At 40.1% G+C, this 17,535-nt stretch overlaps 1 protein-coding gene across 3 annotated transcripts in view; it reads left to right on the forward strand.

Annotated features, from left to right (window-relative positions):
- The first annotated feature begins 2,877 nt into the window (after positions 1-2,877).
- The window catches only part of hdac9b (histone deacetylase 9b), a 38,508-nt gene continuing 23,850 nt past the window's right edge, over positions 2,878-17,535 (forward strand). The window contains exons 1-4 of one of the 3 annotated variants that reach the window (XM_085292366.1): positions 2,878-3,073; positions 3,352-3,409; positions 4,971-5,142; positions 5,259-5,321. In XM_085292366.1, coding sequence (XP_085148492.1) covers position 5,321 — 1 coding nt within the window. In that variant the 5' untranslated portion in view covers positions 2,878-3,073; positions 3,352-3,409; positions 4,971-5,142; positions 5,259-5,320. The remainder of the gene's footprint in view (positions 3,074-3,351; positions 3,410-4,970; positions 5,143-5,258; positions 5,322-17,535) is intronic. The other 2 variants (XM_085292367.1, XM_085292368.1) reach the window with 2 other exon arrangements.

Raw genomic sequence — 17,535 nt, forward strand, 5'->3', positions numbered from 1 at the left:
AATCCTCCTGGATCTGTCTCTAAGCCCTCCCAAAGGCCAAAGTATCCCCAGTGGGGGTACTTTCTCACTGCCAGGGCTGTGACGGAGGGGAGGTTCCCACCAATTCAATTAGGAAGAGAAGAAACACAGTAAAAGCATAAATGAAGAAAACAGATGCTTACACACATACCTCCCCAATTTCCAGCATGCTTTAAAAACTGCCCCCTGACCTTGTATTTACATTCTTCTTGTTTACAGGACCCCTTGTGGGGCGTGCTTGTAAAAGAGACGGCCACAGAACGAAGGATATATACTACAAAAAATATAAAATAACCTAATAACCTTGAGCTTTTGATATGGAATAAAAAAATTTAACTATGTTCTTATATTAAAGTAGATGCATAACCTAAACAGTAGAAACATTTATTGAAGGTTTGAAGGAATATTTTAAACCATAGCTTGAGACAATATGTATAATGTCATTTTTTCAAGGTTCAATTAAGATTTTTCTGCTTCTGAGCTAGATTTCCAGTTTTACAAGATGACTCTATTCACTAAAACCCACCGAACGTATATCATCATATACCTTTTTGTCATAAATATGAGAGAACCAGTAGAATAAATCCTCTCAGTACTTATGTCAGATGGGACTGTTATAAAAAATATTTTTAAGTATACATATCTCTCTTGGTTTTTCCAGACTGGTAGATATCAGTATCTTTGTTTCTAATTTGTTCTTGAGTTTCTTTAGATTGTGGCATGATGTGTTGCATTTTAAGATCTTTTTGATCTCTACTTTGTCAGACAGGTCCTATTTAAGTGTTTTCTTGATGCAATACGTCTGGCAGTAATTGGGCTTGTGTAATTGAACTTGGCTTTGCAAAAAATCTGGTAAATCACAGCCAATTTCTGATTTAACAAGTGTGGGCAATTCCCTTTTCACACTGGGCCAGGTAGGTTTGCATAGCTTCTTTCCCTCAATAACTGAAAGCATAATTTTAGAAAGGCATTTTCTCAGGATATCAGAAACATGTACATGTTCATATTGTGTACATATATGAACTATTGGGAATAAATAATTTTTCATTGCTATGCGTTTTTATTAATAAGTGTTATAAAGTTATATAGTGTAGTATTAAGTGGACACAGCCCTGAAAATAAAGGTATGAGACCATGTGTCCTTGGGGAGTAGAAAGCTGCAGACTCTTGCTCACGCTTGTCTGGGAAAAAGTAGATAAGAGGAGACCATCTCTAGTGGAAAGTTACTGAGACACTGTTGTTTAGACTAGAATGAGAGAGCTTCTGTAATAAAACTGTTATAGGCACACTGCCATTTTGAGATCCGCGGCAGCGTGTCATGCAGGACGCATCTCCCTTCTAGAAGTAATAAAGTGTTAAATGGTCTACTGATCAGTGTTTTGTCTTCCATTGGAGGCCTCTGAGGAATCAAAGGAACTCGGTGAAGTGTTGATATTAACGGTGCAAATACTTTTTCACAGCGCTGCATTTTTCCCCAAGTAGTTCAAATGCAGAAATTCTGATTGGTTGTATATATACATACCTGTGAAGACAAAGCTCACATAATATTGCTGTCAAATGACACGGTCTTTAGAGGCCAGATGCGAGCTCTGGGGTCCCTTGCAGAGACACAGGCAAGCTGCAGGATCATGCCTCAGATGCACTGATATTTGGCTGTGCCCCTGCCTCTCCAGATGTCAGGATGAGAGATAGCACACAGCTGGACAGTAGGGATTCTGGGATGAAAGTGGTGTCACCCACTGGGCCAGTCCCAGCTGCTGGAGGAAAGTGACAAGATCGGAAGAGATTTCATCTCCCTGTTTCCCACCACTGTTCTTGGAATGCTGATATAGACCCAAAGCTTAGATTTTCAACAAGTTATACACCGTCTTCTTAATGTTTGTAAAGAAGAGAGCTCAGCAAAACCTTAAATGAATTAAAGTAGCATTGATTTCATGAACAAGACCAAACTGGAGACATATAAACATCTGAGCAGTGATGTGGGAAAAAAAAAAGTGAAAACAGATGATCTGGGGTTTGTTCTCTTAAAAGGAGGACATTTATCCGTGGGTCTGAACAGTAAAATAAGGCAAGCTACTGAAGAATGCTTTGAAGTGACAAATAAAAATGTGAGTCCACGGACAGCTGCAGATTTATAACGGTGACAAATCTGCATATAATTTCTGCTAATCACATAATCAGTGAGGCATTGTTCCTGCCTGAGATAAAAGCATCTCCTTTTTACCAAATGGCAATCAGAAGGGGGGGGATGCAAAGCTTCATTGTTCTTTCATGACTTTGAAGCAAGGGAAGGAGCACAGTGACAGTGACTGAGAGCATGCTTTAAAAAAAAATAATAAAATGACAATGCGAACTTGTCTGACAACCGGGCATCTCAACATTTGTTAATATGTTCTTAATTTATAGCTGAATGCATTCAATGTAATTACCAGTAGATGGCGCTGTTTCCATTTTAATGATCTTGTTATTAGACGCTGTATGTGCTATTTTTAGATGGTGCATCACTGCAAAGTGTATGCAGCTGTCAAAACGCTCACTTTGGAATTTTATGTTATGCAATAACAAAAAAATAATAGCCCCTTAACAACAGACACTAGTGTCCCAAAGCCCTATTATCAGTACTAGTGCTCTGATTTCTAATTAGAGTGACTGATAATAATAATAATAATAATAGTAGTAATAATAATAATAATAATAATAATAATAAAAGAGTAAAGGTTACACAGATTATTTGCACACTAGCTGTAAAGCTCAAATTATAACACCAGTTAAAAGATCTTTTTTCCACAAAGGAAGTTGATTTATGAAGTTTGCGGTGCACCTGCTGAGGACACTCAGCGACCGGAGCTGCCCTCGTTTCTCCGTCAACTGCGATTATCAGAGGACAGCGGAGCAGACAGACTGCTCAGTCTGCCACTACCCTGGCTGGGATTTCTATGCCCTGTTTCGACGAAGTAGCTAAGGCTTTTTATAGCTTCATCCCGTTGCATCCTCATCCCCCTGCAGAGAGCTATCTTCACATTCTGCACATCAAACCCTCAACCGTGCGCCCGAGGTAGTGAAAGAGTTCATTTAAGCCTTTTTAAGTGACAAAAAATACACGTATAAAACTAGTGTGTTTCATACAAGTGTTGCTGTGAAATATTTAAGAGTATGTGAGAGCTTTCATAAGATAGCTTAGAGGGTACAAACAAAGTATTAACTAATATATAGGTTTTAGCAGCCAGCTGTGTAAGAACAATATGCTGTATGTTAACGGCAAGTTCGCTGTACAGTATGCTAGACAGCGAGTTCAGCGCATTAATATTTGAACGGTTAACCGTTGTTCTGCAGTCACAGGTGGTCGTCCTCTAATCGATTGTGAGTCCGCCAGTAAAAGTGGACCGGAACTGTGAGTATTAGAGCAATTCGTGACATTCTTCACACAACCACAATACTGGAAATGTTTTTTTTTCTGAATTACTAAGTGACCTCATCATTGCTGGTTTCGCAGACTGTTATTAGTTCCAAGATGTGGGGTATTGTAGTGCAGGCTGGCGCCTATAAATAGACTCGCTTGCGAATGTATGATCTCATCGAAGTCGGTTGAAGCGTTAAAGTCATTATTAAAGAACTCGTCAGCCAACCAGATAGCATCACTCCTTGTCACAAAGTAGACTATTCATTACTTAGACGGGCTAATATACGTATAGCTTTTAAACAAGGAGCGGAATGACACACTCACGGGGTTAAGAGCAGAAACTAGGAGTGTAATTAGAACTTTAAGTAGTCTGTTTGTGAAAAGAAAAATCTCAACACAGAACTTCGGTTAATTAATTCTCAGAGCTGCTTTGCATTAGAGGTGAAAGAAGCATTCAGAGCAGGGAGCAAGCAAACGACACTAATAAATACTCCACTGCAAGTGAAAGACGTAAAAAAAAGTACACAGGCCTACCCAGAATATGCTCACAAGGCAGAATGATTCATTACACTGTTATAATATTATCAGAACAGTATTATTGGTTCTTCAACATGTGAACAGTGTTTTAATAATATAATTGGCAAGATAGATTCATAGGTAGAACTGAGATAGCCAAGTAAAGTATCTCATGGTGTATCTGAGCACTTCAATTTTTGTGTTTTACATATGAAAATCTTGTGTGTTCTCAGTTTTAGCATTAGTTATACTGGTTCAGTTGCTCATTAATGTGAAAATCTAATCAGCCAATCACATGGCAGCATCTCATTCCATTTAGGCATGTAGACATGGTTAAGATGACCTACTGAAGTTTGAGCCGATCATCAGAATGGTGGCTTAAGTGTCTTTTAAGTACCAAGTTTGTTGGTGCCAGACAGGCTGGTCTGAGTATCTCAGAAATTCCTGACCTACTGAAATTTTCCCGCATAACAACCTCTACAGGGAATGTCTGAAAAAGAGAAATTATCCAGTGAGCAGCAGTTCCCTAAGTGACAAGTCTGGCCAGACCGCTCAACTGTAACCCAAATAACCACTCGTTACAAAGTGTGGAGAAAAGCATCTCTGGATACACACATTGAATCTCAAAACAGAACAACAGAAAATTGGAAGAAAAAAGTTGCCTGGTCTGAGTCTTGATTTCTGCTGGATGGTACGATTAGAATTTGGGGTAAACAACATAAAAGCATGGATCCATCTTGATTTAAATCAACAATTCAGACTGTTGCTGTTGGTGTAATGGTGTGGGGAGTATTTTGTCGGCACCTTGTGAACCTCTTAGGATGACCTGAATATCGTTTAAACACCACAGCCGACCTCAGTGTTGTTGCTGACCATGTTAATCCCTTTATTAACTACAGTGTACCCATCTTCTGATGGCTCCTTACAGGAGGTTAATGTATCGTGTCCAAAATTTCAGATCATCCCATATTTGAACATAACAAAGAATTCACTGTAGTCAAATAGTCTCCACAGTCACCAGATCTCAATCCAACAGAGCACCGTTGGGATGTGGTTGAAAGTGAGAGTCACATCATTGGATGTGCAGCTGATAAATCTGCAGCAACCATGTTATGCAGTCATGTGGACCAAAATCGCACCTTGTTGAATCTATGCGACGCAGAATTAAGGCAGTTCAGAAGGCATAAAGGGAATCTAACCTGGAACTAGTAAGTGTGTAGTGGTGAAAGATTGCAGAGATAAACATTTCTCAGCTTGCTGCACTTCATATGCGATAAATGCAGATATGAATCTACAGCTTATTTTTTGCATATTGTCTTTACAGATAATGAAGAACCAAAACCACAAGACAGGCAGATAACATGGCAACATCCATGACTGCTCAAAAGTAAGACGCTTATTTTTTTTAATAGCTGCCAGTAACTAAATGAAAGTTAACTGACAGTGCTATGTATGAAGTTTGTTTGGTTCTCAGTTTTGCTGGACACCCTGTCACTCCAACAAAAACTTTGAGCAGATGGCTTTGGTAAGCAGTGCTCTTTCCCCAGGTGTCATGTGTTGACAGCAGCGTTTCAGTCTTCTCAGAGCGAGGTAAAAGGGAAAACACAAGAAGCACAGAGCCTCCAGTGTACACATGACATTTTCACTTAGACAAGAAAAACTTGGCTCAAAGTTGACATAAAAGCCTTTCACAGCCAGTCAAAATGACCCTTCAGCTGTCTTTCCATCTCAGAATATTTATGATATTTTTACATTAGACTTGTTCTTGGCAGGTTAATGCTCACAGATGTCTACACTGCTCAGATGGCTTGAGGGGGCAGGTACCATCTGAGCTGTGTCAGGGAGAGAAAGTCATTTTAACAGCACCTTACACTTAGCCTAACACATAATTTCATAGTACCAGTGAATGTGTTAATGAGACAAAATGTTTTTGATAGAACACATTTTGGCAGGCATCTGTGAATTATTCACTGGACTTGATAAGTTACCATGTTCAGCTATTCTCTTGGCAAGAACTATTCACAGAAGCAGCGTGTTGCGCGAGTTCCCCGCTGTGCGATGCATGTTAACTATAGCAGAATATTATCATTGTCCTATAGCTGACGTCTGCCAGATTTGTATCAGTAAAAATATTCTGTTGATGCCGCAGAGTAATCTGTCAGCTGCTACCAGTGATGACATAAGAAGTGGGAGTGAGCTTGTCAAAGTGGAGCGAATACAATGCCTTTTCCTTTTTTTTCTCCTGTCTTTTTTTTCCCCACAGCTGAAGTGATGAAAGTGATGAATTACGCTTTGTCACTGTGGATTTATTTCCTGTGTTTGTGTGCCATCCTCGACTGACCGTGACAGCGTGAAGGCAGCCTTCATGTCACGCAGCATAAATTGCAGTTCTAATAGAGAAAAAGAATGCGGTGGTGTTTTGTGCTGGATGACATGACAGAATGATAGAGCTAATCTTCTGCCTCAATTGGGCACAAAGACATTAAAGGAAAAACACAATTGGGCACCTTTGTGCATGTGCTGTCATGCCAGTCTAGCAATACATTAAAATATCTAGAGCATAGCAACAGTTGGAAGAAATTCATTAGCCATTTGGTCTGTGAAACAGCTATTTATTTATGACGTCTACGCTGGAGGCACCTGATTATCTCGCCAGCAAAACTCAGGTCAAAGTTTTTGAGTTTTGCTTCTTATTTACATTCATGCATTTAAATGAATTCCAGGTGTAAGTTTTTTGCACCCCTGTCAATGAAATGATTTCCTCCAAAACAAGCGTTCTTGTCCACATATGTCAGAATACATTAATGGCCCACAATGGCCTCCAAATGAGGTGCTGCCAATTTAATATTAAAGTGGGAGCATTATGTGTTGATTTGTTTAGTACACATTAAAAGCCCTTAACACCTTCATTATATTAGCCTCGCAGTCATTGTTATCATCATTCATATTCTGTGACCAGATTATGGTCATTACAGGTTTGTTTGTTTAATCAGGATCCCCATTAGCATCAGCGTCGGCCTAGGCTATTCTTCCCAGAGTCCTTAGACACTTAATCCAACATCCACAACACATAAACATAAAACAAGGAGGGTCTTCCTGTACAGATAGCATTGAGTTTCATAGAGCAAGAAATGACTACCTCAGAAGTAGGATGTGTATGCTGCACCAATGTGTCCTCTGTAGCTCTACAGCATATGGATGTTAATCAGTGCCAGGATCTTTTGTTTCATGAGAGTTATTTTATTGATTGGAAATTTTAAAGGCTGCTGAGCTACATTATTCAACATTTGTAAGAGTATAAATTAGAGATGGACCGATCCGATATTACTTATCGGTATTGGTCCGATACTGACCTAAATTACTGGATCGGATATCGGAGAGAAATAAAAAATGTAATCCGATCCATTAAATGTCACGAAAGCGCCTCACAAAACTTACAACACGCCGTAACTCGCCTCATAACCATAGCACGTCGGAGCAGTGTGCTCACGTGATAGAGTGGCTGTGGCTTGCAAGACCTGTGGTGGTCTGGTTGAGCATCTGGAGCTTCGCTACCAATGTGGCATTTCATCTCCGACAAAGTTATCCCAGAGAGAAGTAAAGCAAGTGTGTAAGTTCATCTCTGAATGTTTGTAAAGCATTCCAGCTTAACAACCGATATATGGAGCGACTGCCTCTCTCCGGCATTTCATCTCCGACAAAGTTATCCCAGAGAGAAGTAAAGCAAGTGTGTAAGTTCATCTCTGAATGTTTGTAAAGCATTCCAGCTTAACAACCGATATATGGAGCGACTGCCTCTCTCCCTCCCTCTCCTGTTGCTACTTCAATCATGAAATGATCAGCTGATCGGCTTTTCTGTCGCGAGTCCGTCCCTCTTGTTTGTTTTTGGCCCACTTTGCACCAGAAAGAAGAAACCAGACACAAAGACATACTTTTCTTTCTTATTCTCATTTAAAATGTCTAGCTTTTATTAAATAATTATCTGAATGTTACACCCAAAGTTTTAATTTGATGTAAAATGAATAGAAGTCCATTACTGTATATAGTAACTATTAAGTCTAATATATACCCTTGTAAGCTATAGTACTTTTTGCTTTGGGAAGGCTGTGCAGTCTGCAATTCTGTTAAAGAAAGATGTTGAATCTATTTAATATTTCTTGAAAAAAATGATTTCTGTGCATTTTTTTTTTCACACTGCATCAAATTAAGGTTGATTACATTGATTAAGCATCATGAGGTGGAGCGTGAGGGGTGGTTCCCTGTTTTTCTTTGTTGTTGTTGCTGGGAGTTGAAACCCTATTAGTTAGGTTGCTTAATATTTATGCTAAGTACTCTTTAAAATACCAGAATAGGGAGGATGGTGTAGGTTTAAGTTTATTAGATTGATCAGTATTGGTGAACTATGAAAAAAAAATTTGCATACAGGTATAACAAAATAGCTTTAGTGTTGTTGTTTTTTTTTTTTTAAACTTGAGTATGAACTTGGGCAAAATGCAGCAAGATATTTAAAAAACAGTTTTATCGATTAAAAAACACTATATCGGATTCATATCGGTATCGGCAGATATCCAAATTTATGATATCGGTATCGGACATAAAAAAGTGGTATCATGCCATCTCTAGTATAAATATTTATAAACAGTATGTTGACATATTTGTGTAACCTAAGCACTGTTAAATATTTAATTCCTAAGCCAGGTTAAAGAAAAAATGGCTAGTACCAAGTTGGACCTCTTTTTGCCTTTTGAACTACCTCAATTCTTTGTGTCATAGATTCTTCGTGGTGCTGGAAACATTCCTCTGAGATTTTGGTCCATGTTGACATGATAGCATCAGACAGCTTCTGCATATTTGTCAGCTGCACATACATGATGCATATCTTGTGTTCCGGTAACATCCCAATGGTGCTTTGTTGGTTTGAGCTCTGGCGACTGTGGAGGCCAGTACAGCAAACACATTGTGATATGGTGCATTATCCTGCTGTAAGCAGCTGTCAGAAGATGAGCACACTGTGGTCATAAAGGGATGGACACAGTCAGCAACAGCACTCAGTTAAGATGTCATGTTTAAACAATGCTACAGCAATGTGCTGTGCATTCAGAGATGCTTTTCTGCATACCTTTGGTTGTAACGAGTGGTTATTTGAGTTACTGTTCACATCCTATTCTGTCCATTCTCTTCTGACGTTTGGCATCAACAAGCCATTTTTTGAAATACTCATCTTCCCTTAAATCACATATCTGAATGGCTAAATGCACGTGACAGGCTGATTAGAGGTTTGCATTCATGAGCATTAGAATAGGCATACCTAATAAAGTGTCCAGTAAGTTTAGTGATATATATATATATGTTTTTCTTTTATGATAGGCAGGATCTGTAGTCTAATTGTCATGAGCTAATGTTGAATGTATAAAAGCTAGATCAAAAACAGGCACTGTTGTAGGTCTGTGTGAGGCTGTCACGTGTAGAAAATCTGTAAAACATGCCTCACAAGTTTGTCATGATTTACATATTTCAGAAGTCGGGGGACATTTATGTAATTCTGCTGGATCCAAAAAGCCTTAAAAACAGCATTAGTAATTTTTACCCAGCCGCCAGTGGCAGTCAGCATAATGTCTTCTTTAGCAGCATTTCACACTTGGAAATAAGCTCTCATTTCATCCATCATTCCACTCATAATGACAGATGAACCATAATTATGTAATTTCACCAATGACTGCTGTTACAGAAACACTTAAGCAATTCCTAAAAACACACCAAGTGACATGTGTTTCTTAACCATACACCTCTCATGATATGTTTCTCAGCTTCATGATGGCCATGCCTGTTGACACCCTTAAACTATTTTTGTGTGGTCCAGGATCTATTATTGGCTTTGGCTGTAAGTGCTTTCTGTTCCATAACAAGATGAATCCCCAACATGGCATTAGGTTACCAGGCAACAGTGTACACTCGACTGCTCGCTTATAATTTTCTTTGTATAGTTAGGATGTTTAATAGTAAGTGACTACATGACAGTGTGCCAAATTTAACCACTGGTAGCAGAACCCGTAGAGCCTGATGTATGTCAGGAGGCATAGAGGCGAGCGGGCTATATTTGGCTGCTATGTTCCCTTCAAAGAGACGAGTTCTAGGCCTGGACTTGACATTTCTCTTAGACTGGAAAAAATGGGTTTGGGTCAGTGAGTTTTCGTGGGAGGAGGGGTGTTGTTGATGCCCAGAGGAAGGTGCTGCTCTCTGTTCTGCAGCGGCTCATTGTTAAAATCAGCAGTCTTTATTAAACAAAAGGTTGTGAGGGCTTGCCAGAGGATTCGTATTACTTGAATGTACATAAGCTACATATAAGAACAAGAGCATTAAGGTCAATAGCTTATTAACTTCTTTCTTACATTTTCACTTGAAACAGGACTATTTGTCTTGGTTATTGAAAAGATTAGGACAAATTGTATCATGAATGGAAGGTGTCAGTGTACAAGGCATATCCTCCAGCTGCTCAGGAGTTGTGAGCCTCATTATATTAGGAACAATGCTCGCAATGTTAGAAGACAGTCAGAAAAGATCTGCCAAGGAATCACAATGAGCAGCTGTGGCCGCACCTTATGAGATTGTTTTCATAGCCTACTTGAAGCCTGTAAAGAGTCTCATCATCTGAGTATTGAACAAACCTAACAGACACCCCCCCCCCCCCCCCCCCCCCCCCGACAACCTAAGTGATGTGACATTATAGTTTTTATTGTCCGAAAGTTCTGTTTTTCATTAGCCTCTTCTCTTTGTGCCGTATGTGTTTTGAGGTTAAACAGAATAATGTGGAGGACAGCCCTGGGCTTTATCTTAGTGTGCTGTCATGAAAATGAAATGGAGAGTCTTGTTCACACCTTTATCTATTTCGCTGCTTTTGGCTGCTGTTCCAATGTGTGCCTGAGAAGACCGGACGCCGTGCAGACAAACTGAACGTAGCCTACAAAATCCATTTCATCTCCAAAGTGCGTTTTTCGTCACTTGCACTCTTAGGGTCTTGTTTCTATTATTTATTTATTTTGCTGTTTCAGGTCATTAACAACAACTCCGGTCAATGCATGACATTCTCAGGAAAGATTTAATTCACTTTCAAGTAAAAGCTTAATCTGCATACACTGAATCATAAATGTAACTCTTGTTCAGTCAAAAAAAAACATACAGATTCTCTTATACGTGTGGAAATGTGCCGATCTAGGGCCAGGACTGAATAAGGAGTGAAGTATGTGTGAGGAATATTTTTCTCTCTTTATAGTAAGAGAGCTCTAACCCAGAGGGAGAGTATAGCTCCTGTTGTAGCAGAGATACAGAGCTTTGGTGGGTTTAGCCTGCTGTTCTCAGTGTTGTTCATCCAGCCCCACTGTAGACCCCTAGGCTCTCTGGGGGATCCTACTTCCATTTATTTTCACTTCTTGTCTAAAAGGAGTTGGAGAGATGAATCATTCATGTCTCTGAGAGGCCTCTTGTGTGGATGAAAAATTGGGAAATTTAAGGCTCCTGCCTCGAGTATTTAAGATAGATTAATATGCAGCGCTTTCTGTCAGTGTCCTGCTTTTTTCTCCTTACAGACATTTTAATTCTTTGGTTGAAGTCCGTTAAGTAGGAATTTTGCCGGAGTGGTCTGGTTTTGTTGCTCTTCACTTGTCTGCGTCTCAGTACAGCCAGTGACAGGTGCTATAGACAGTGTCCCTGCCCTAACACGATACGAGACTTTGAGAACTTTGAGGTTAAATCAGTAAATGTGATGAATGAGATGTGTGCTCGGCCTCACGGACAGATTGTCACTAATCTGTCACGGGGTGAGGATGTTTACCTTGATGGCAAAACCAAAAGTTCACAAGCCTTTTAGTTGTCAATTCTTGCCATCCCATCAACTTATGCAGGCGAAAATGGCCTACCATAACTCATATTTAAACATCTCTTTGTTGTTGCCTTTCCTTTGCGGGTACCCACCCTGCTAGTGACAGGTCTACAAGAACAACCCCCTCCCCACTTGCCATGAAATGTGCTGAACAAATGGAGCCAGGAATTACACAGAGATTGGACACACTGGCTATATATCTAAGAGCCCGCATAAAGGTCTTGGTAGTCAGATAGGTGTGAAAGGGTTAAGAGCCCATCTGTTTCCAAAACAGAAAATTCTTACCCCCTTTGAGTTACCAACCTTAGAGCATACTCTAAATCAGTGGTTCTTAACCTGGGTTCGATCGAACCCTAGGGGTTCAGTGACTCAGTCTCAGGGGTTCGGCAGAGCCTCCGCCATGACATGCATGGCTCATTTTGTGCACCAGTAAAAAAAATCACATTTTATTTTTCACTAAAGAGGGGTTCAGTGAATGCGCATATGAAGCTGGTGGGGTTCGGTACCTCCAACAAGGTTAAGAACCACTGCTCTAAATGATCCCTTTTAGTATCAAGTAGTATTATCTCAGAAGACTTGCACTAAATAGGGAGGCTTAAAGGCAACAGAAAAAGGGAGTTTTATTCACGCCCTCTAGATGCATTTAAAAGGACAGAAAAACATCAATGAATAGCATACTGCACTAAAACGCGGAGCAGAAAAAAGAAAAATGATGCTATGAATGCTTGGAGTGTTTTTTCTTTCTACCGGGTCTGTTTTGCTCTTTTGATAGTAGGAATCTCAACACTTTGTAGTTCAAAAGAAAACATCAATGTTCACTTCATTATATCTTTTATTATTTTTTTTATTTTTTTTACACACACAGCTTCAAAGAGGTCGCATAGCTGTAACAGCTTTTGTTTTGTGCTGGGATTTTTTTCATTTATTTTTTTTTACATATTTTATGAAAGAGGCAGCCAAAGCTTGTTAGGCTCTGTGTTATTGAAGCGGCTGGGTTGAAAAGTCATTTTGGTCATTGGATCTAGGATGAAAGGAAAAGGTCGGGAGTGATGCGGTCACTCCCAGCAGGATGGCAACACTATGGAGAAGTGTGGATGAGTGTATGGAAGTATGCAGGGCTGTCTGTTTGTCTGCAGATGAGTGTTTGCTTGCACTGGATCTTGACTTGTATATATGTAGAGGACCTCTGTGGTGACTCTGCCTGTTTTCTCGGTTGTGTGTCGGCGTATTTGTCTTTGTCGTCCTTGAAAATTGCTTTGGAAAGTTCACAGCTATATACCTGGCATCTCTCACTGTTCTTGGTTTCTAGATTTCTTGTCTCTGTTCTCAATCAACCTGCAGGGTGCACTGTTGCTGAAGGATCCACCAGGAGGTTTTTACCCCACTTGGACAATGTCCCATAATTACAAGCCTTAGTTACGGCTTGATTTTCCAGTCAGAACCAAGCTGATGAGCCCGAAAGAACAATGAAATATGAAGAACTGATTTAGAGAGAAAAGAATAAGGAATTTGTAATATCATCTTTATTACAAACCATGTAATTACACAGACTACAACACGTGTGCTACATGAAGATTAAAAAAAATTTAAAAAGTAGAGAGAGGTGATTTAAAACAGAATGAGAGTAAATGCTCATATTACACAACACACACAGGCACATGCACAGCAATGTAGCACAAACAAGTGAGATGACCCCTGAACTATTTCTTTGCCTCCCAGGGGAGAGAGGAAATAGAAACCCGCGTGACTCGTTTGGACATTCTCATAGGAAGCGCAAGGTAGAATACTGTTCTTACAGTGTACTTATGAACATGAGTCTTTATCTTTAGCTGCATGAAATGAGCGAATACACAAATACATGGATGCAAATATAGCACTTTGCCATGGTGAAATAAATGTATATGAATATGATGTTGTAATAGAGGAAGAAGCTACTTTCGGCTGCGCCCTTATTCACAACGGGTCGCCACAACGGGTAGCTCCGCATGTTTGATTTAGCAGAGCGTTTTCAAATGCCGGACGCCCTTCCTGAAGCAACCCCAAAGGGATTTGTGTCTTCCCCTGGGATCAAACAAGAGATCTTTGGCTTGTTATGCAAATGTGTAAACCGCTATGTACAACATGATGTGTTATACACAAACACAGAAATGCAGGGTCACCTGAGCAAAAGCATTTAAAAATACATGCGGAGCCCCTCTAGCTTTATGCATATAAAGCAGCCTGGACATTAACATTGCAACAGAGGTGGTTTATGCACCGTGGGGCATTTCCTGGTATGCAGAGCTCTACCTTTATAATCAGAGGAAGAGCTATTTTTCAGAGGTATTGTTGTGTCTGAGACCTTTGAGACACCACAGGAGGAGAGTACTGGAGCTGTTCTGCGGTCAAGTAAAGAAGTGATGGCGTAGGTGGAAGTGGCTTGGACAATAAGCGTCAGCCCTCCCTTCCCCATAGTAAAGTGGATTTCCTGTTGCACTTTTTTCAGGTGGACCTTTTAAAATGCATGAATGAAGTTTAGTTGGATTCTTTTAAATGTCATCGACAAATCCAGTCACGCAGAACGCTTTATTTAACAACATCCATTTTACTGTGTTATCAGGATATTCCTCGATGAGTGTGTTTCTATAATGGTCGTGTCTCAGAAGTGAGATTTGTCCCTTAAAAATAAAATAGTGAGTGAAAACTGTCTGTACTTTTTCTGTGACTGAAATAACTCGGCTGATAATTTGCCAAAGGACAAACAGGCTCGATAAAATGTGTTTTCTCAAAAGCAGTGGCGATAGCAAAAAAAAAAATATTATGTTATCATATTAAGAATAATAGCTCCAAGGCAACTTGGGGGATGATGCTATGATTATCCACTCATAAATGGGCTTGACTAGCAGGATGTGGATTAGAAGGATGCCTCTGAACAGACAACCTTTGTTTTTATTAATCCCTGAGGGATTTTCTAAGGTCAGCTAAGCTTGGCTGTATTCCATCAGAGTCACATGTGTGCACTTGGGCCTTGTGTTTGTGTGATACAGATGCCACATTTGACTTCTGCAGGCTTTTCAGTGATGTAGGTCTGAAAGCCTCTGATGCAATGATTCTACCCAGTATGGTTCCAGGCAAAAAAGTGCCCTTTTATATTTATTAGTTAACGGTGCATTAAAATGCCAGCTGACATTAAGAGTTGTCTTTCAGAAGGTCTAATCAATGCTAAGCCTGTTGATGTAACAATATTCTTAAAGGATCAATGGTTTGTGTTAATATGAGGGATGGTGCTTGGCAAAAGAAACAAAGGAGAACATAAAGCGGGCTTGTCAGGAGTACATGTAGGATGGAAGCTGTACAACAACAACATAGTCAATTTGATACAAACAGTGGATCAATGGTTTCCAGCAGAGATGAGCACATTGATCAGTAAAAGTACTGAGAGCAGCCCTCTTTTTCCAGTGTGCCTTTGTGGTACATGTCTATTTTTAGAAAGCCTATGGCAGCAGATGAAGGCATGGCATCAAGGACCTATTCAAAGTTTGAAAGTAAACTGACCTCAATGTCAGCTCACAATAAGCGGATGCTTTGAAATTGTGTTTTTGCCTTTTATCGTTCAGTCTGCTCTTACATCTCAGATAGAGGGTTCGCATTTCTCAGACTTTCTTCTTCTCTCTCTCTTTTTTTTTTTTACTTCTCTCTGTTTTCTTACCCTTTCATTACACTTCCATCACAGAAGTACCTTCCAATATATCTAAACTGTGTTCTCATCAAAAAAATGTCCTTATGTCCACATAAGGAGGTAGATGAAGTGGTGGAGGTATACCTTGCAGGATTTTTTGACACTATATAAATATATATATTTTGCAGATATTTTTATATTATTTATATTATATTTGAGTTAAGAGTTTTGCTTTAGCTTTGTGTTTGGTTAGGTCAAGAAAATAGTTGTGTGGTGATGGATTCCACCCTGTCTAATATATGATTGACTCAATAAACATAAATGCAGATTGCAAAAAAATATGTTTTTCACAAACACAATGCAGAAGAAGACACGCTTACTTCAAAATCTAGTTGAAAATGCAGTTTAGTTGTCTGGATCGTACAGAGTCTTCACATGAAATGCAAAAAACTCCATGTCTGTTTTTGTGTTTGGAGCAGCACTGCCAAACTTTGTCGGCAGTGTTTCAACATTAACTGCCAAACATAACCGCCTTTCAATGCTTTTCATGTTATTTGATCCAACCTGTTAAGTACAACCTATATCACCCTGAAAAGTCCAACAGGAAATTCCAGAGGAAGCCAGACAAAATAACCCAATAAAAGCAAGAGCACCCAGAATCATTAGTGGGGAAACATGCTCGCATAACTCACCCAGATATACAGGCTAATTGGATTTTACCTTCAAATCAGCAGTTGTAGGGCCTTTGTGCTTTTATGAGACTGGCTACAGGGTAAAGGGAAAATGGGCTGTTTTGAAGTGACAAAACTTCAACCCTGGCTTTCAGCTGGGACACTTTCTGAGGTCTGAGTATGCTGCGCTGCTCATGTAGAGTCTGGCATGAGTCTATAAATTGATCTAGGATTTCTTCCACAGTTAGCAATGGTGACTCATAAGGGGCTGACGTATGGAGGGTGGTGAAGTAATTGGTGTGGAGAGGTAATTTCCCTCATGTACCACGGGTGCCCTTGGAGCTGCGTGGTGGCCTCTACAGAGAGACGAAGCTCAGGGGAGAGGGTGGTGCCATTTAGGTGCATGGTAACTTATGAGAAGTTGCTGTTATTATGCAACTCCTCTCTGGGGAGGAGCATCCCCCTCTGAATGGAGAAATAAGTACTCGACAATGATAACATCCGCCACAGTCCTCCCAAGGTGACATGATGAAATCTGAACCATTGCAGGCAGAAAGCCAGGGAAATGAATTTTATAGTTTATCGATTAAGATCATGGAAGAGTGCTTGGATATCCACTGTGTAATCAGATTATTTAACAGTAGATGACCCCCGCCACCACCCCCGCTGAGCTGCATGGTTGCCTTTGAAGTTCAAATAACAGAGAACAACAAAGCAGACCTGACTCATTCCTTCCCACACGCAGGTCATCCTCTGTTAAGGAGAATAAGACATTTCCTAGCCAGATCAAATTAGAACGAGTGAGCTTCGTCCACCTCCCATGTCTGTTGCAACACTTTACTTCTGCTCCCTTCTTTCTTCACTCTGCCTCCCTGCTGGGTTTCATCATGCACAGTGTGTCACAAGGCATCAGTGCTATAGTGATTATGCCAGAGAACTTCAAGAGGTGATTTGAAGCTGCTACAGTGATTGTAGTAATGTGAGTAGACTCATTTGAAATAAGAGCATCAATTTTTTTCACATAGCATGAAAGCTGCACGTTAATTGACAAAGTTAGAGTCAATCTAAAAACGGCAACAGCATAATGGTAATGTGCATATGGGTGCTATATGTTTGTATAGGGTGTTCTTTAAAACAGCTTATAATGGCCGTTCATTTAATTTTGGAAAGCGCTATGAGCCCTTCACTGATCTAGCCCACTTGTTCCCTCATCACTAATAATTCCCCACTCCACATTAGTGCTCTGGTGACAAAACATGCACACACACACACACATACACAGAGAGAGACACATAGTTTGTGTTTGATGTGAGGGAGGTGACAGACAGTCGAGCCCAGGCACCCGAGAGCAGAGTAGAGTGGCTCTCCAGCAGGGACGCTGACGTTCACACTTAAA

Source organism: Mchenga conophoros, linkage group LG11 (genome assembly GCF_057382185.1).
Source record: "Mchenga conophoros isolate Kocher_MC1m ecotype Shallow Benthic linkage group LG11, M_conophoros_male_GT1.1, whole genome shotgun sequence".
Classification (NCBI taxonomy): domain Eukaryota; kingdom Metazoa; phylum Chordata; class Actinopteri; order Cichliformes; family Cichlidae; genus Mchenga; species Mchenga conophoros.